This window comes from Rosa chinensis, chromosome 7 (genome assembly GCF_002994745.2).
Source record: "Rosa chinensis cultivar Old Blush chromosome 7, RchiOBHm-V2, whole genome shotgun sequence".
Taxonomy (NCBI): Eukaryota; Viridiplantae; Streptophyta; class Magnoliopsida; order Rosales; family Rosaceae; genus Rosa; species Rosa chinensis.
Genome location: NC_037094.1, coordinates 29035010 through 29055013, shown reverse-complemented (window position 1 = coordinate 29055013; position 20004 = coordinate 29035010). Strand labels below are relative to the sequence as shown.

Sequence of the window (20004 nt, the reverse complement as noted above, 5' to 3'; positions counted from 1 at the left end):
TTCTGGGCAGACCGACTCACACATGCATTCAGTGTGGTAGGTCCCGGTTTTACTACTCACTATCAGAGATCGCAACAGAATAGTGGTGATCTTACCCCCTACAAACCCAAATTCGAGCCCATACTCCAAATCAAACAACAAGAAGAATTGCTTGTTGAAGAATCTTCAGAAGAAGAAGAAGAAGAAGCTAGTGAAGATGAAGAAGCTAGTTTCATCCATGAACACAACCTCAAGCACTTTCAGAATAAGCTTGAGTCTCAGCAAATTCCCACTCTTGAAAAAATCAAGAAACTACTCGAGCAGAATGTGAATACAAATCCTCAAAAGTTTTGGGAAAAAGACCCAGTGGTCTGTGAATTGAAATTGCATGACATGAATGCTATCTGCCATGTCAAAGCCATTCCTCATTACAAAGAGGAAGATCAAAAAGAATTCAGAAAAGATATTGAAGATCTCCTGAACAAGAGATTGATTCAACCTTCCACTAGCCCTCATCATGCTCCAGCATTCTACGTGAGAAATCATGCAGAAACTCTAAGAGGAAAAGCTAGAATGGTGATTGACTACAGAGATGTCAACAAGAAGACTGTCAAAGATGGTTATCAAATTGCTCAAGTAAGAGTACTGATCAACCAGCTCAGAGGAGCCAAAGTCTTTTCGAAATTCGATGCAAAGTCAGGTTTCTGGCAAGTCAAGATGCATCCCGAGAGTGTACCTCTCACTGCATTTGGAACACCACAAGGTCATTACGAGTGGTTGGTGATGCCTTTTGGTCTCAAGCAAGCTCCCTCAATCTTCCAAAGAAAGATGGACAACATCTTTAAGCATGTGGCGGAGTTCTGTGTCGTCTACATAGATGACATTCTGGTCTTCTCCAAAAACAAAGAAGAACACATGAGACACCTCCATGAGGTAGTAAAGCTGATAGTTCAGCATGGAATTATCTTAGGAGAAAAGAAAATCTTCTTTATCCTCGATGAAGTTGATTTCCTAGGAATAAACATAAAAAATGGGGTCATAAAACTCCAACCTCATATCCTTGAGAAAATCTGGAAGTTCCCAGATAGAATTCCTGATGCTAAGAGTCTAGAGAGATTCCTTGGTGTCATAAATTATGGGAGAGACTTCATCCCTAAAATCTCAGGGTTAACAGCAATGTTATCTCCTAAGACAAGTTCCAAAAGAAAATGGAACTTCACAGAAGATGATGAAAAGATTGTGAAGCAGATAAAAAATCTCTGCAAAAACCTCCCTCCTCTCCAACAACCAGAAGAGAATGATGAAATTATCCTCCAGACAGATGCGAGCGATAATTACTGGTCCGGTGTTGTTCTGGCAAGAGCGCCTGGAACTAACATTGAAAAAATATGCAAATTTTGTAGTGGCAAGTTCAGCCCTGCAGAACTGAATTATCCCACAGGGGAAAAAGAAATTTTGGCTGTCAAAAAAACGATTTTAAATTCACCAGCTTTTCTTGGAAAAACCTTTACTGTCCGCACCGATTGTGCCAGAGTAAATAATTTCAAAAATTTTAAACTTGATAAAGCTGCTGATAGAGGAAGACTAGCAAACTGGCAATTATTTCTTAACCAATATGATTATAATGTTGAATTAATTGCAGGAAACAAGAATTATCTTCCAGACTCATTGACCAGGGAAATGGCAATGTTTAGCCAAAGAGAAGACGACGAAGGTCGTAATCCCAGAAGCAGAAGGACTGGGAAAGAACATGAGCATCAAGAAGATCCTATGGAAACCAAAGAAAAAGTTCTTAAAAGGTTTCTGCTAAGTCCCAAAGGACTAGCCTCAACTGATCAATCCCAGGGTAAAGGATTGGCTAGCCCGTCTCAAACGGCAGACGGTAAAGGCTCATCAAGACCGTTGACGGCTGCTGCTTTGCCAAAAAGCAGACCAACTCCAACTGGAGTCATAAATGTTTTTAACTATGAATTAAGAACTTTTGACACTCCTGTGTTCAGAACTGGCAGGAGACTAGCTTATCACCAGAAGGCAATCCTGGATAATCTCTTATTTGCTTTTCAAGAAAGAAGCAGTGGTCTAATGTTCCCGGCACTCTTTGCACTAGCTGAAGAACTATATGAGAACGCCAGACCACAATTTGAAGAAAGTCATATACAGCAGAGTGCTGCAAGAAAAGAAAAAATTCTCTTCCTTGAAAGTCCAGAAAGTGCTAGAGTTCCTGTCATGGCACTTAATGAATCAGACTGGCATGAATTCCATAGTCTGATAGGAAGACATAATCCAGAAGACCTAGTTCCTCCAACTCTCTTTATTGTTTCAGGTCCTTATGTTGGAAGATACCTGGTTAATGTTCAGAGTGAACATCCTCAAGAACACAAGCTCTGGCTTGTTGAAAATGGTTTTGTCCATAATCTGTGGACTAAAACAAATGATGATCTAAAAGGTTTGCCGCCTATCATTGTCAATACAGTCAAAAATGTAAGAAAAAATGACTGTATGCTTAGACTGAAGTTCAGATCCACTCCTCCAGAATGGATCCAGAAGGCAAACGGTGAAGTTGAATATATTCCTCCTTATCATTATGTAAGAATTATTCAAAGGAAATATCTTCAACCAGCCTGTGTAGGGTACAATGGCCAACCAAACTCAAGTATCCCTTGGATGAAAGCCATGACTCTAGAATATATCAAAAAGATCATCTCTGAGGATACCTACAATACCTTCCTGGCAGCAGGAGAGAAAATTATCATCACTGCTTACGATCATCCTGACGTAGTCAGCAGTGACTTGTTCCTATCTCTTACCAGAAAAGAGATAGATTCGACACTGGCATGCTTACGATGGGTGGAAAAACTTGAAACTGACAACCACTACAAGATGTATGTTGATACAGATGTCGAAGACAATGCAACAACAGTAAGGATGGCCCAGGCAGATAACGACTCGTTTGTCCTTGGTCACAATTCAGAAACCGACGAGAACATGTGAAGCAGCAGGTGTAGAAAACACCGAAAGTCCTTTTGGATTTTTCCTAAAAGTGACTTTTGCTTTTCAAAAAGCAGGTGAAAAACATTTCACCCAAAAGGAATCTGCTTTTCCCCGGCCGACCTCCACCAGCAGGAGCACTAAGGAAAGCAGGAAATCACGGAGTCGTTCTGTACATTTTGTTGTTTTGAATTGTAATTTGAGTTCCGCTCCCTATATAAGGAGCTTTAGTTTCTCTTAGAAGGCATTCGAAAAGAAAGGCATTAGTTCTATATTCGAAAATCTCTAAGATCAGCATATCTCAGTAGCAGTAGCAGTCCGTCTGTGGACACAGTGTGCTTTCTATTACAAGTAAGTGTTTGTAAATCAGTTATGAGTAGCTAAAACAGCTTCTAGCTGTTTGCCCAAGAGTGAGGCTCTGGGTTCTGTATCTGTATTTATGTTTGAATAAATAAATTCAGTTTGTGCCCAGTACTCTGTCACAAAAATATTTTACTGTTTTTGCATCTATGTTTTGGTAGCAGTAGCAGTCAGTAAGCAGTAGCAGTCTTTCTATAAAAACTGACCCCTATCATACTAAGGCAGCAGTGATTCCGCCCTGGTAGTAGCCGCTTAGACAGGAAGTCGTTAGGTGAAATTGTGGCATGTTGAAGGCTAGTCCTTAGACTGATACTGTGTTAGTTTGGAAAAGAAATAGGCTGATACTGTGTACTGTAGCTGATACTATGTAAAAAGCAAAGAAGGTAAAAGGAGAATAGTGTCTGTCCTTAATTGTATAGTGGAAAAGGTTGTGGACTTAGTTGTCAAAAAATATGTTGTCTGGTAGTGCTTTGTAGTTAACCCTTCCGATTTTGATCGTAGACCGCTGGGGTAGGAAAAAAAAATATATATATATATATATATATATAACAGTCACAAAAGTCAATTTTCTTCTGCAACTCTTAGACTCTGAAATTCAAAAAGTGGATTCCCTAGACATATAATACGAAGCTTCTACTCAAGTTAAACTATTCACACAGGAACATGTGTGGAAGAGAAGTGTTAACCAAAGTTCTGCATGAGTTTAACCTTGCTGTCAATATGTGATTGCTTTACAGCATGCTCAGTGGTCAACACATAAGCGCCTGTAAAGATAGGCAGTTAGATATGGATCAGCATGGATTAGAAGCAATCTAAAATGTCATTCAGAGTTTTAGCACGTTATAACAAACTGTAATATACCATGTGACTTATTGTGAGTGAAAACCCTCACTTTGAGGTGGACAAAGAATGATCTCCAAGAAATTTCCAACGGGGTCGCATCGCACCAGTCAAAGGTAATCCAATCCCCAAGATACCCTTCATCCATTTAATCCGGTTTACAAGTTCTTCCAAGTCCAAAAGTGCAGCTTCTAATGTATCAGAATTCGTTGAATTTAACACAATGTCTTCATGAGTTTTGTTCCTCTTTAAGGGCATAGTGTTATCAAGTATGTCTACCCTTGTTGTAGTTGCCTCCATTTCATTTGATGCCTCTTCAACATGCAATTTTGAAACGCTATCTGAGCAACTCATCTTCCCAAACCCACTATCTGCCACATGAGTTCTCTTTCTCTTTAAGGGCTTTTTGTTATCAAGTATGTCTACCCTAGTTGTAGTTGCCTCCATTTCATTTGATGCATGTTTAAATTTTGAAACAGTATCTGGGCAACTCATCTTCTCAAACCCACTATCTGCCACATCAGACTCCATATTTGTTTCTGCAGTTGGTGTGTCCTTTCCTGTTAAAGGTTGCTTGACACCAGCAATAGCTTGGGCATCCCTTCTTCCATCATCCAAAGATTGGACCATCAAGCTTGCAATGTCCCCTGCAACAACATTCCCCCATCCGAATCAAATCATCCTGCTATTTATTCTAGTTCCGTATATAAATGAATAAACATAGGTTGCATCTGAGTCAAAGAAAGTAGGAAAAACAAAACAAAACAAATTATAGGTAAAATGCAAAGGAATATGGAGGGCACAATCCAAGAGCAAGGGGTAGAAGTTAGGGTAACATTTGATTGCAGGCAACCAAACAAAGTAAATCATAAGTTTAATACCAAGCATCTACAAAATACTAGAGTCCCATGGAGAGACAAACCACAATTTAGCCCTTGATGTTCTCTCTTTCTTTGTAGTGTATGTTTGTACATCTTGTTCTCTCCATTTGTGAAAGACAAAATAGAAAATTTTGGTTGCTACAAAGTTTACTTGACCAAGAACCAATAGGATATCCCATCAACATCAAATCATTCTTTCAACATGATATCCTACTACTCAGGCACACATATATGCTTTTGAGCACTGAGAAGTGAAATGTATGTCTTACCTTGACTATCAGGCTTAATTACTCGAGCACAAGGACGCCCATTTTCATTCTCCTGCAACCGCAAAGGCATACCAAACAACTCAGTATAGGCTTTTCTTTTCAAGTTGATTAGAAAGCATCAACACCTACATAGTAGAATAACCATCTACAGTGACAACAAAATCTGGCTTTAAAACACTGGTACAAACTAAAAATTAAACGTTCACATGGGTCTTGGTTAGCACAGTGGATTCTCTCATTCACTGTTGCACAAGAACCGTTGCAGTTATCATAAATCAGGATTCCCATGATGGCAACAAGAATCAGAACAAAAAAAAAAAAAACAGAGGAAATAGTAATAAATGAAAATATATAATAATTTCCACAACTTACAACAGTTAAAGATTTCAAGAAAACTAGATCCAAGTTCAAACTGCAAGAGTGAAGTGACATTTTCCTCAGAAAGTGACAAAATTTCTCCAATGATCAAAATACTTAGCTACTACATGAATTAGAAAGATTGAAAGAAAAGAAAAGGAGAAAGATGGAGGGAAAAAAAAAGCCATAATGTACAGAAAATTATACTGTAGAAATTGAATTGGAAAGATTTTTTTTTAGAATTGAATTGGAAAGATTGAAAACTGGAAAATCCTAATTTAAAGGATGAGAAAAGGGCAAACTGGAGGAGGACTAAGAAAATATTCAATAAGCAGAACAGTGAAAATAACTCTGTAACTTCATAATCATGTTAATAAGTGCCACTCATCAAGTATCAATTTCCTGAACTGCCACATCATCATCATGGAGATGTGAACTTGCAAGTTTTTGACAACTCAAAACTGCAGATTATTAAGAAGAAATCAGTTCAAGGATTATTCTCTTTTTCAGTTTAGGTGCAACATTTGATATTTGCCCTTAAAATATAACTTAGCATAGAAGAACATAAAAAGAGAACAGGAGAAATAAGAGCTGGACATAGAGACAAATAGATGACTAATGGACTGTAGGGACCTTGGATGTAGGCACTGTCCAACCGCCTTCTAGAGACCAATTCAGGGATGCACGCAAGTCCTTGCAAGAAGCCTCATAGGTCTCTCCTTCAACTCCTTCACCAGCAGGAGGAAGTGGCAGCTCAACCTGGAAAATATAGACACCAGTTAACAAATAAGAGCACAGTATCTTGACCATCAAGGTAACTAAATTGAAGGTTTTGTTGATGATGAAATAGGATATAGACAGGATGGTAGAGTGAATGGATGCATGCAATCTTTTTTTCAGAAACGCAGAAATTTTCATGTATTAGCAAACCATGCAATAATAGTTATCAAAGACTACCTATTCAATCAGAGGATAACTTATAACTTAACTGATAAATCTGCAATTCATTTTATGCAAATGTAATACATCAAAACATTAATTTAAACATGAATAAAAGGAACAACTGTAGTGCCTTTTGGACAGTTCAGACCCTGACACCCTGTGATGAAATACATGAATTAAGTCTAGAACCAAATCACGCATTTACAGCACGTCAGCAAGAGTAACTTTGCAAGTTGTTAAGATAGGGTGTTCATGATACACACCAACACATTGGGCTGACAATGACTTAATGACTGGAATGGTAAATAGCATAGAACTCAAAGGGGAAGAAAAATGCTGAACACGTACTCCAAACAAACCATGGCATAAAAAGAATACCATGAAAGGTAAAGTTGGTATATGAGAGTAATATATCAACTACCTTAACTTTTTCATCCCCTAATACTTCTGCTACCTTTCCAGACCAATAACAATCATCCTTCCACCAATCAACTAAATCTCCCACCTTCCAGATATCATTGACAATAACTACCACTTCCGATATAGTATTGACATCAGGCCTTTTACTTTCATTATACATGGGAGGAAAGGGAGGACGCATCATCAATATCTTCTCTTTTCTTGTCCTTTTACTATCAGCAGGGTTGCTTTGATACATTTTTTCCCATTTTGATTCTGTAGATGTGAACATCATAGAAATCAGAAAACTATGGAAACATATAAAAAAAAACAAAGTAACCTACTATTTCACCCAAAATATTTATTACACAACTCAATGAAAAAGAAAATAAACCATATTCAAAAAAGAATTAAGATTTTATAGATTCAAACATGTAAACAAAATTAAGCAACTGTCACTGTGGTCAATAATCATAACATTCTTTCACTACTAGAGACCGTTATTTGTTTCCCAGACCATGCATTACTACATGATGATTACCATATGATCAGCAGTTCATCAGCAGTTCAAACCAAGATAGTTATCTACCCCTATCTTTGTCTTTCTAGGTAAATACAGAACACTTAAAGAACAAGAGTCTAGCGGTTCAAAAGACAAGATAGAACCATAGCCCACATAAGCTAGTGAATAAAAAGAGAAAAGTTACCAAAAGACATTACTTACTTTCATCTGGAAAGTCATAATATTCCAAGGCACATGACAGTTGACCATTTCTCCAGCCAATATCTTTTATCTGGATGACAAAACTAACATTATTAGATGAAAGAAAATTTTGTTTGGACAGCTTTTTAGCTAATACTCAACAAAAGATAAAAGAGCTAAGAGCTTCAATCATATAAAAGAAACAATCTTACGGAAAAAAGGTCATATCACACAGAACAGGGAATCGTAGTGATGTTATGCATAAGTAGACGCGAATGTTAAGATTTTTTATTTTATTTTATTGTTTTTTTATTTTTTTGAGAAACAAGTTCCATTGATCACAAAGAATGATCCAATAAAAGTGGACATGTGGCCCACACAAAAAAAGATAGAAAAACAGTAGAAACCAGAGATCTACACCAGAAACACTTGGATAATGCAGACACGAAAACTATCCTTAGATTACAGTTGCCCTCTAGTAACGCAAAATAAGAGAAAATGCTAGTCTCTAAATTCCACCAAACAGAAGCCCATAAAGCTGCCAAAAACTTATTTCTAGTCAAAAGCTCCTACAACCCAGCACCACCTTTATAATTTTCAAAATTCTTTTAATCCAACCGTCCAAAGCACCCATGTGAAAGCTGCAGCCCCAGAGAATTTTACCTTCATCCTTTGCCAAAGCCTAGACTCCAACCACTTAATAGAGCAAGACTCTTTGCTGGGATCTCCCAACTCAAACTATAGACAACCTCTCCCGTAAACAAGAAGCAGCTTCACACTGCACAAAAACATGATATACATTCTCTCCCCCCCTGCAATTTACATGACACCAATGCAGAGACAAGCAGGAATTTGGCCTTCTACGTTCGGATATCGCAAGTATTAACCCTCCAATGCTCCACTAACCAGCCTAAGATCTTGGTCTTGGCACCATCAATGGAAGTTACATTGCATATCCTTTTTTTTTTTCAGCAAAATGTCTAATGTTACGGCACTGTATGAGACATCTTGGAAGACTGAGGTTCCATTTCTAAAGCGTCACGCATGGCATACAACAGTTCAGCTTGGAAAAGTACATCATGCATCTAAGCTCAAAAGGCTTACTTGTAATTGCACCGTACCTCATATTCTTTAGAGAGAGAGAGAGAGAGAGAGAGAGGCAAAAGAGCAGTCAAAGATCATATTTAGCTTCCAAAACAGTATTACAGCCCCTTGGATAGCCCAATATTCTTCTCCAATCATAAATATCAAAGTCCAGAGAATAAACAAGTACTCCCCAAGGTGCTTACTTGCCTTCTTAAAAAAATACATTAAAGAAACTAAAACAAATATGACACCATGCCACCAACAGCTCACCCACAGTAAGTATCCAAGGCTCAAGAAATTAGAGTGAGAGAGAGAGAGAGAGCAGCCTTGAACTGTGTCTAACCTCAAAATCTTACAATTAAATGTACAATGAGAAATGGAGTGCAAAGCAAAAGAATTTTCATTACCTAAATGGTAACTCCTTGATGTATGAATTAAATAGAATACAGGTGCTCTTAAACAGTATGTAGACGATTACTCATACCTCAAACATCATGGGTGCCTACATTTCAAAGACATATTCAGAAAAGGGCGGTATACTAATAGCAAACAATACTTATGATAAAACACTAATTTCCATCAAAGCCTGATCTTCAAGGTTACTCCTGTAATTTGCAACCAACAACCCTTCTTCTCTAATTAGACTTGTAATGCTCCCACTCCCGCTCCCACAAAACATTAATGACTAGTTTCACATGTCTATGTAGTTAATTAGTGATGCAGGGCAGACCCTAGTTATATTAGTATTTATAACACTCTTTGAACTTTCATTAAATCCCATATGTTTACATCAATGACTAGTTTCACATGTCTATGTAGTTACTTAGTCCCAAGTTGTATTAGTATTTATAACACTCTTTGAACTTTCATTAAATCTCATATGTTTACATCAAACACTCACTCTCCTCCTTGATAAATCATTCCACTCCAACAATTTTAACCCACCAAATAATGTCTGAAACCTCATAAAAAAATTTCACTGGCCAGAATATTAACCACAACACTTGCTGTGTACTTTCACAGCATCCTCATGCCAAATTAGAGATTGCATCTTGATACTAATTCATCTTTGATTCACCAGTTTCAGTTTCAGAATCTGCATCTTAAAGAGACACTCCCTTCAGTTTATAAATTGTCTTCATAACCAAACTTCTATATTTGAAACTTCAATCTTAATATAAACAACCCGTTAACGAGAACTCTGGAAAATCCTAAATTGAAATAGACCAACCAAATACTTTTATGAAAAAGAACTGTCCAAACTGGCTTTTCAAATACTATACTTGTTAACTCTTACTACTGGCTCTTCCTGTTCCCTGCACACTTAGATAATGAGAAAAATTGATGACTTCTTAGTTTATAACTTCTAAGCACTCCAACAGCCTACTATTAATTTTCATGAAATAAAGCCAACTCTGACTTCTGATTATATATACAAATATTTTAGAATGGCATGAAGAAGTTAAAACCCTATTTACAAGAAGTTGGAAACTATTCAGTAAAGTAAAATGCTCAACATTAAATGCACATAGATTGAAACAAAATATTTATCATCAATACTTTTTAGAATTATTACAGTAATAGATACCTTACATCGGAACCACGCACCGCGATAACCTTTCATGAATGAACTCCATTCTATGTCTTCCCCAACTTTGAATGGTAGGTTATGCGAGCCCATCATAATCTGTCAAAAACAACACTTAGCTGTGACATGAGCACTTCTAAGTTGCATGCAAATTTTTGGCGAAACAACAGAAATAATAAGTAAGCAAACAATATGGGGAAGTAATGATAAAAGCAGTGCTCAGTAACTCCTTTTCTAGTAGGCACTTGATTTGGTAGTGCTTTCTCAGTATGACTATATAATTAAATACAAGTGGTTCACAAACATGCACTACAGCACTTTCTTGGAAAATATGCTTCTCCAAGAAGCAGTCTTTAAAACCATGAAAACACATATTTCCTATAGTTGACAAACACTACAAAAAGAGCTTACGAAGATCTAGAAGACGATTATTATTAGCACTTCTAAAGCACTGAAAAACCGCCCTTAAGTGCTTAAGTTGTTTTCTACATCAATTCTTATGCACAAAAGCAAAGCAATCGAGAGTCAAACAACAAGGAAAGACTGCATAAGGCTTCTCAGATGAAAGCTATCTAATCTGAAACTCCTTTCTCACCTCTCAATCCTTATGATTCCTTTTACTAATAGGCTTTGAGATTTTTTTTTTTTTTTTTTTTTTTTTTAAAGGACTTTCTAAGAAATGTTCTCTTTTAGAAACTTAGTTATTAGGGCAACTTTCGGTTGAATTTGGGAGTAAGATGGGATCTTAAATCCGATCTTGCTATGACACATTTGCGGGATGGGACACAAAACCACCAAGGTCATCTTTGCGACCGACATGAATGTAGCCATTGGCACCTACACTTGGTCCAGCACCACCCTCTACGCCACCTCCCCTTACCACTCCACTGTCACCTCAACCATCATGTCACGGCCCGAACCCGGGCTTATATCTTATAAAATGGTACCTAAAATCTCAAGCCATTTAGATTTCATTTGAAGTGCTAACTAACCAACCAAAATGTCTTGCAGATTTCTTATGACGAAAAACAGATATGGCTAGCCAATTTCACAATGACATAACTATCTGAAATAAAGTCTGAAAGTCGTGTCATAAGTTTTGTTGGAAAGTTAAGAATGTCTATGTTCAGTTTGTGAACAAGTTTGAATAAAGAAAACTACTGAAATCAAATTAAACAAACAGAAACATAGTGACAATTGAAGAATTTCCTGATGCAGACCCTCAACTTCGAAATATCATAACTTACTCTAGAAAAGTCTTTTTCATGAGATTTCAATTCTGAAATGATCTTTGAGATGTCTACTGAAACTTTCATGAAGACACCAACTTCAAATACCCAGCCGAAATGTACAGTTTTTAGTAAAAAGAAAACTGGGTCAAAAACAACAGATTGCAGACCTCTGTTTTTAGCCTCAAAATTAACCACTGAATCTTACATGAAATTGTACAAAACTGTATAGATATCAAGCTTACATTATAAGCTTTCAACACTTGCAAATGGTTTCTAAAATGAAGGTCTAGATCAAAGGATATGGTTGCTCAAATTTAACTAAATGATTATAATGCAGAAACTTGTTCAAGCTTTCTCCAATGTCTACAAACTAATATTTGAGGTTACTGGTCAGTCTAAGGTTGTTAAACTGATGCATATAGGTTCTTTGATCACTGCAATCTCTTGTTGTTAAGTCAAAATAAGAATTCCAACCCAAACAGCCACCTAAGAATTTACTCAGGACACCCACCTTAAGAAAGCCAAGTTTCTTATCATCTCAATCTGTTTTTACGCTTGCATTCTGTTTGAAAATCATTTAGGTTACTAACTGTGCAGGAGCTTAAACCAATTTAGACAAGAACTAAGCTAAACATAAGAACAAGAATAACAATTTATATAGCTTATAGGATTGAATTCACCTTTGAATCCCATCAGAATATCGATTGAACTAATCCTGCTAATTCCTCCTTCCTTCTTCACTTCAGATATCTCTCTCATGTCTCACATCTCATGTTTCTCCTTTCTCTTTCTGATCTTAATTCTGTTTCTTCTTTCTTTCCCTCTTCTCTTCTCTCTTAGTCTCTCTTTTGTTTTCTTCTTTCCTTTCATGCTCCTAATATCCTATTCCTCACGTCCTTTTCTTTCTTTCTTTAGTTTCCTTTCTGTTTATTTCTTTCTTTCTATTCTACTCCAGCCCTTCTCTCTATCTCCCTCACTCACGTTCTGTCGTTCTATTGCTCTCATTGTAGTGTGGATATGAATCAAGTAGATAGCTGCTATTTATACTAGTCAGGTTCTTGGCCATCAAGCAAAAACAATTATAATAAAATCTGCATATAGATGTGTGTGCATGTCCATACCTATCACTTAATGATGACTTGATCACCAAGCACTATAAAGTGATTAACATGAATGATCTTTTCTAGATATAACTTGATCATGAAGATTACTTATTTACAATATACTAACATATAATAAAGATATATATTCCATGAGTAGGAGGTGTCAAAAGACTAATCACAGTCTAAGACCTTGAGCTTTTACCTTCACCACCTCATGCTACAAGGAAACCTTCTTGCTAAACAAGAGCCAATGTGATTATAAGAATAGAGTTTGTACAACCTTCTCAGTTCAAACCTTAGTTAACATTTTTGATAGTAGGAGCTAGTAAGGTATTGTCCTTAACTATTCTCACCTTAAGCTAAATATGCTCGATTATTAAAGCTACTCCATCTTGTTTATATATATTGGATTTGCTTCGGCTGCACTTATCTCTAACAAGAAATGTCTGTATACTTGAGCAGAATGAAACATGAGCTTATTGACCAAGGCATATAAATATCAATTTGCAGCTGCTACATTAGAACTGATGGCATTGTCGAAGATGTCTCATTTCCACCGCATACTAAAATATGATAACTAACATTTTGATTAACTAATCTATTTTAAGCTATGAATCCTATGATTAGCACTCAAACATAAAAAGAGATTCATTGATTGGGTTTATAAGGTCTCATCCGAAAATGTTTAAACCAATAAAGTAAAACTAGCTTCCTCACAAGTCTATATGTAATAGGTGATAGATTTCTCGAACACACACACAAGCTAGTAAAGAAAATATTATCACATGATCTAATATGTAATTAAAATTCCGGGTTGTTACACATCATTATCACATCTCAGATCCAAACCGGAATTCTAAAACCAAACAAAAGCCTACCTCTTTGAACAATCAAAGCAGGATACAAGTTGGCCCATATCAATTTGCACACCATTTTAGAATAATCAAAACAGTAAAGTAATCGAAATTGCATGGATCATTCAAACAAGAACGGGCTACAGAAGAGTAAATATGAATAGCTATGAAGATAGAAGAGAGAAATACCTGGAATTCGTTGACCTAACACGGCAATTTATCTGCGAAGAAAACCCTAAAACCCAAACAAAATCAGTAATTTTCTTGATTATATGATGCAATCAAAACAAGAAAGGAATGAAATGCCTGAAGAAGAAGAAGAAGAAGAAGAAGAAGAAGTATGAGAGAAAGTGGTACCTGAAGAAAATGAGAATTGAGAAGAGTCCAGAGAAGAAGAGCGATAGAGAATTTGGGATCGATTGGATAGGCGCCAAATATGTCTCGGAAAACCAACATTTATTTTCAAAGTGGATAAAGTAAAGATGTGAATATATGTGTGCATTCTCCTTATTATTTAGGTTTTTTAAACTTTTTCATAAGCTAGCCATGCACTATTCCAAAATGCGCCACTTTGATTTATGATTTGTAAATCGCAAGGTTTAGGCCCTCTTTACTTGATGTTGATGCCAAATAATTAATCATATTACATGGTTACTACAGCCGATTGCGGAGCTAGATTAATATGCATTTGGGCTAAACCCAAGTAATTCATACGTCTTAATTCTGTTGGGCTAAAAGATGAGATCCATAGCATCTCTGATGAGAAAGCGTCGCAGTGTTGTTTTGATAAACTGATCGATCCATAAGTTATCTTCAGATGATGATTGGCAGGAGGCTTCCACCTGATAACTCGTGACATGTCCGCTCTTCTTTTGCAATTGCGGAGGGCTCAACTGCCAAGGGTCTGAGCCTAGCTAGTGCAGCAGCAAAGAGAACCTGGGAAGGCTGCACCCTCCCAAATTTGCCAACAGACCAGGGGAGCGTATTCTATGCACTGTCAGTGCATGAGTACTTGCAATATGAATGGATGTAATTTTTTTAATATTAAAATATATAAATGCCCTTCATTAAGTGTCATTAGGTTCGAATGCATTCTCTCCCGAATCTTAAGGGTACTTGCAATATGAATTGATGTAATTTTTTTTTTATTAAAATATATAAATGTCATTCATTAAGTGTCATTAGGTTCGAATGCGTTCTCTCCCGAATCTTAAGCCTTTTGTTTAGTCATTAATGATCCAAAGAATTTCACCTTTAGAGGAATGTTTAGTTTGCAAATTTTATTCATGATATCAACACCATTAAAAGGTTCAGGCTCTTGGTTCTGAATGCAAGTAGAAGATTTAATAGAAAAAAAATTCATTTGAGGCTGCGCCCACACATATTCGTCCACAAAATTATGGGAAATTCTATAGGAATAACTGAATAAGAACTCCTAATAAAATATGATCAACTTTGATCAAGAATAGATGTTTATATCCCCATTTTGATTATTATAATTATAATAATAATAATTATTATTATTATTATTATTATTTTGTCATTTTAAGGGGTCGCTTATAATTAGACAAATTTTTCAATTACATATGAGTAGATTTTAGGTCTATATGAGTAGATTACTTCTGTAAATTTTCAGCCAAATGGATAATCGTTAACACATTCAAAACTGTGATTAACAATTATAAACATGAACGGTTCCCATTAGACAAATTTGGTTCATCCATTGATTTAATCTAGTTTGATACATTAACGGTCATCAATTTGGCTAAAAATTTATATAAGTGATCTATAGATTGAGTCATAAGAACTAAACGGTCGAGATGCTAATATATGATCAAAAAGTGGGTCTCACAAAGGATCCTTTAAATGACCAAAAAAAAATATCTCTTTTAGTGGAAGGGCCCTCATATTTCATAATATAATCAGTTATTGTCTCGTGTAAGTTGATATGTTCATTTTTATATTCATTTTTCTTTATTAGAAAACATATGAAAGAAAAGAAAAATTAATAATATTTAGAAAATCTAGACAGCGGCCGCCTCTCTCTCTTGTTTCTAGGGTTGGGGTTTTGGCTTTCTGTGCAACTTTCAACTGATCCGCTATGAATTCTGTTGATGCCATGGCCGCGCGTCTCACTTCCTCTCTTACAATAGTCGAGTTGAAGAGACAAGTGGATCTCTGTCCGTCACAAGGCAAGGACTTGAGGCAATCAGATGTTTTTATGGTTGGGAAACTTCTGACAGCTAGGGAGTTTAAGGTGCGATCGTTTTTGGGGATGTTTCGTTCTGCTTGGAGGGTGAATGACACGTTGCAGGTGGAGGAGGTAGAGGGCCAACGTGTGCTCTTTGCCTTCTTGGATTCAGGGGACCGTCTTAGGGTTTGGAAAGGGGCGCCATGGGGTTTTTACAGAGCCCCTGTGGCATTGGCTGAATATGATGGAGTGGTTCTGGTGGAAACAGTGCAGTTGGTGAAGGCATCGTACTGGATCACGCTGCAAAACATACGTCCTGCATTCCGGTCAGAAAGAATCATGATGATGATTGGTTTACCCTTGGTGACTTCCAAGAGATTGATAAGCAAGGGCTGCAAGGCAAGAAAATGGGGAAATATTGGATCTGGGTTGAGATCCCTTTTTCTCGACCTCTGCCATTTCAGAGATGGTTTTGGGTGGAGGACATGGTGGAGCTTCTTTGCAAATTCCGCTACGATAAACTGTTTGGTCGCAGTGGGATTTGTGGTTTTAAAAAAAAATTCAACAGATAAACAAAATTTCTTGGACCTGAAAATAAATGTAAGCATAATAGGAGATGCAAAAACCATCTCCACCTCCTCACCCTCCAAAAACGTAAGAATCTCCTCCATTGCAATACCACCATGAGTTGCACTACTAACCTCCTCAACAAGAGTACTCTAGCATCCTCAACATCAGCCAAAGGATGGCTCTTCCATTTCTTGACCCGCTTACTGCCCTGCATGGCTTTACCCAGATCACGAGCTTATTTAGGTTTGTTTTTACTACCCTTAGGTCTCCCTGGCTTCTTCTTCTTTTTCTGCAGTGAGATAACTAGCATACGGTGCATACCCTGCCTATGTTTCAGAGCCAACTCCACTCCCTCATCCAAGTTCAACATTAGAGCTGCCAGCGCAAGAAAACTCTTGCAATCCTTCCAAGCTCCTCCTCTGCACAACGCTTGTTACTCGACAACCGGACAGCCTCCACAACAGTTTCCGAGGCTGGAACATTCGGCTCCTATGACGAAGAAAATAACGACATGTTAGCCAACGCAATTGTTGGTGGCTGTGCACTTAACTCCTCCCTCTCCCTCAGTAAAAACTTATCACACCAGACCATGTTGGAATAAACCACAATATTGGCAAACTCGCTTGATCTTCTCAAAAACAAAGGTTAAATATGGTTCAACATATCGGGAGAAACAAATCTTCTTCCAAACCCTAAAATTAAGAATGGGATATATAAGTTGGTGAAGATTTTGGTTGAATTAGGGTTGATAGGTTTTTGTGTGGTTTCTGGCCAGTTATTAAGTTTGCGAGGGTTACTGGGGACTAATCGACACTGTCAGATGTGGATCTTAAGCTCATTGCTATGACTTATACATTGGAGGCTCAGATACATGGCACTAAGTGTTGGCATTAGTTTGTTAGGCATTCTGTTTTCTTGTTTCCTAAGTTTTTGTTTCGTTTAACAGGTTTGTTAATAAAGTCCTATTCTTCAGGGACTTGCAGATAGGGTTTAGACGTTTTCTAGTCACCACGCTGTAGGCCGTGTAAAATGTGGTTCTTGTTATTGCTTTGATTTCTTTGAGTTGTAAGGCTATAAAGCCAACAATTTGTTTTGAATTCAATAACACATTCCTTCAGCAAATCAATTTAGTGTGACACTGGTTTTTGGAGATCAACAATTGGTATCAGAGCTCCATATAGGGGCCTGATAAGGAGTGTGAGAGAGGTTTTCTGAGTGAAACACGAGAGATTGACAGGGAGAGAAACACAGAGTGATTGTGTGTGGAAAACCCGGGGGGGTAGGGTTTTTGAGATGTCGACCTCATCAACAGAGAAGTTTGTGCAAGCAACCATTTCTAAATTTGATGGTCATTATGACCATTGGTTTGTGTTAATGGAAAACTTCTTAAGAAGCAAGGAGTATTGGAGTCTGGTAGTTGAAGGAATTCCAGCGCTGGTTCGAGGGGCGACAACAACTGAGGCGCAACGAAAAGTAGTGGATAAAGCAAAGCTCAAAGACTTGAAGGTCAAGAACTTTCTGTTTCAAGCAATCAAAAGAGAGATTATGGAGACTATTCTTGACAAAGGAACATCCAAAGCCATCTGGGAGTCAATGAAACAGAAGTATCAAGGCTCAACGAAGGTGAGAAGGGCGCAACTGCTGGCTTTAAGAAGGGAGTTCGAGCTACTTGGTATGAAGGAGGGTGAGTAGGTGGACAGCTATGTCTCAAGAACCCTAACTGTGGTGAAGGTGAACAAAATGAAGGTACATAGAGAGCGAATGGAGTAGAATGTGGTGGTTGAAAAAATCCTGAGGTCCATGACATCCAAATTATGTTGTGTGTTCGATAGAAGAGTCAAATGATCTTACCGCCATGAGCATTGATGAGCTTCATGGGAGTCTGTTAGTTCATGAACAACCGATGCAAGGGTACCAGGAGGAAAAGCAGGCATTAAAGATTACCCATGAAGACAAGGCAGGAAAAGGAAGGGGTAAAGGAATGTTTAGAGGAGGTTGAGGCAGAGGAAGGGAAAGACAGCCCTCGAACAAGGTTATTAGCAAATGCTTCAAATGTCACAAGTTGGGACACTATCAGTATGAGTGTCCTGACTGGGAGTGATGCAGCTAAAGCAAGCGCATAATTTAACCCTGAAAATATCGTTAGTAGTATAAGTAAGTAGGGATCGTTCTATTCCGGGGATTGAGGATACACCTGTCATTGTCAAACAATTAAACAATTAAAATTAAAACAAAGTATAATATTCACAAAGATATTCACAACTATAAACATTGTACACGAAAAGGGGGGATTTTGTTTTTGGTTTTTCGAAAATAAAACTAAGTTAACAAAACAATTAAAATGCAAAAACATAAAAATACGAATGGAATGAGAGAACAAAGATCAAAATCGAAACATATAATTAAAATTGACTCAAACCCTAATATTGTTCATCTAAGTCATGAGAAAGGAGTTGATCATGTGAAACATTCGAAAGCAAATGAATTCCCATTTTTTACTTTTCAATGCTAATTAACCTAAGCGAAAGCACCTAGATTAATCCTATCAAACATGCAATCAAACCCTAGAAAGCTAGTCAATCATGTCATGTTTAACGCATTACACATAGAGAAAGGCTATCAACTCAAGTGTACAACTTAGTATGGAAAAGTCCACCTAATTGCAATCCTCGTTAATTAAATTCAATCTTTATACAAAACCTTTACTACTTTGATTCAAGTTTACACAAAACGAAAAGTCGATTTCATGTTCTTAAACCTAGCACCAATTATATCGAAACCCTAAGTGTTTGCAACCACATAAGATTAAAATACAAAAGTTATCTATAACGCAAATTTAATTAAACAAACCCACATAAGCAACTCTCGAATCACAATAATATGAATCTGAAAATTCTCAATTAATCATAAAAATTTCAGAAATTAATATTTGTTCAAACATATATGTCAACTAGTTCATAACCAACGAAATTCAAAGCAAAGGTTACAAAGGAGAATCGGATTACACCGTGAGATGGGGATGGTGATGAACGATTGATGTGGTGGTCTCTTGAACCTCGAAAGCAAGCTTCAAGGTTGGAGATGGATGATGGATGCTCACGGCTATGCTTCTTCTCCCTTGGCCTTGCTTGAACTCGTGGAGATGACTAGAGGATGGAGAAACTCACGGCTATGCTAAGAAGATTTTCTGATTTTTTTCTAAAGTGTAAATTGTATGGGGGAGAGGAAGCCTTGACGTTGAGAAAGGGGGAGTTTTATATAGGAGCATGGCTAGGGTTCACAAAGCAATCAGAATTTTCCACATAGCTTCAACCAATGATAATTCGCCAAGTAAGCTTGTGATGTGGTCCAACCAATCATAGAATGTCAAGTAAGCCTTGTGATGTGTTCGAACCAATCATAATTCTCTAAAATACCTCCCTAATATTTAATTGCCGAATTTCCTTGAAATTATTCTGATTTTCTTCATGAATTTCGGCCAACATTCCTTTAGAGAATTTAGGGATGAATCTAGACGCCTTTTTAGCTTTTCCTTGGTGTACACATATTTTCCTTCCATAAATATCTCCCTTGAATCTCTCTTGGCGTCATCTCCTTGATTATTTCTGATTTTCACGTTGGCAATCACACCAAATTATTCCTCCAACAATATTTCTTTCCAT

The 20004-nt window shown here is 37.2% G+C and overlaps 1 protein-coding gene across 5 annotated transcripts; it reads right to left on the bottom strand.

The window, feature by feature from the left end:
* Positions 1 to 3888: 3888 nt before the first annotated feature.
* LOC112179546 lies at positions 3889 to 14097 on the bottom strand. 5 transcript variants are annotated; one of them, XM_024317993.2, is made up of 9 exons: positions 13939 to 14097; positions 13771 to 13816; positions 10393 to 10491; positions 7740 to 7809; positions 7038 to 7291; positions 6308 to 6433; positions 5318 to 5369; positions 4189 to 4814; positions 3889 to 4091 (listed from the first exon to the last, which is right to left on the bottom strand). In XM_024317993.2, the coding sequence occupies exons 3-8, from the start codon at positions 10486 to 10488 to the stop codon at positions 4216 to 4218; spliced, it is 1197 nt and encodes a 398-aa protein (XP_024173761.1). In that variant the 5' UTR covers positions 10489 to 10491; positions 13771 to 13816; positions 13939 to 14097; the 3' UTR covers positions 3889 to 4091; positions 4189 to 4215. The 5 variants fall into 5 exon arrangements, with proteins under 5 accessions (XP_024173761.1, XP_040368027.1, XP_040368028.1 ...); XM_040512093.1 differs by having other exon boundaries at positions 4002 to 4814; XM_040512094.1 differs by having other exon boundaries at positions 4002 to 4814; positions 13771 to 13802; positions 13939 to 13982.
* Positions 14098 to 20004: the final 5907 nt, after the last annotated feature.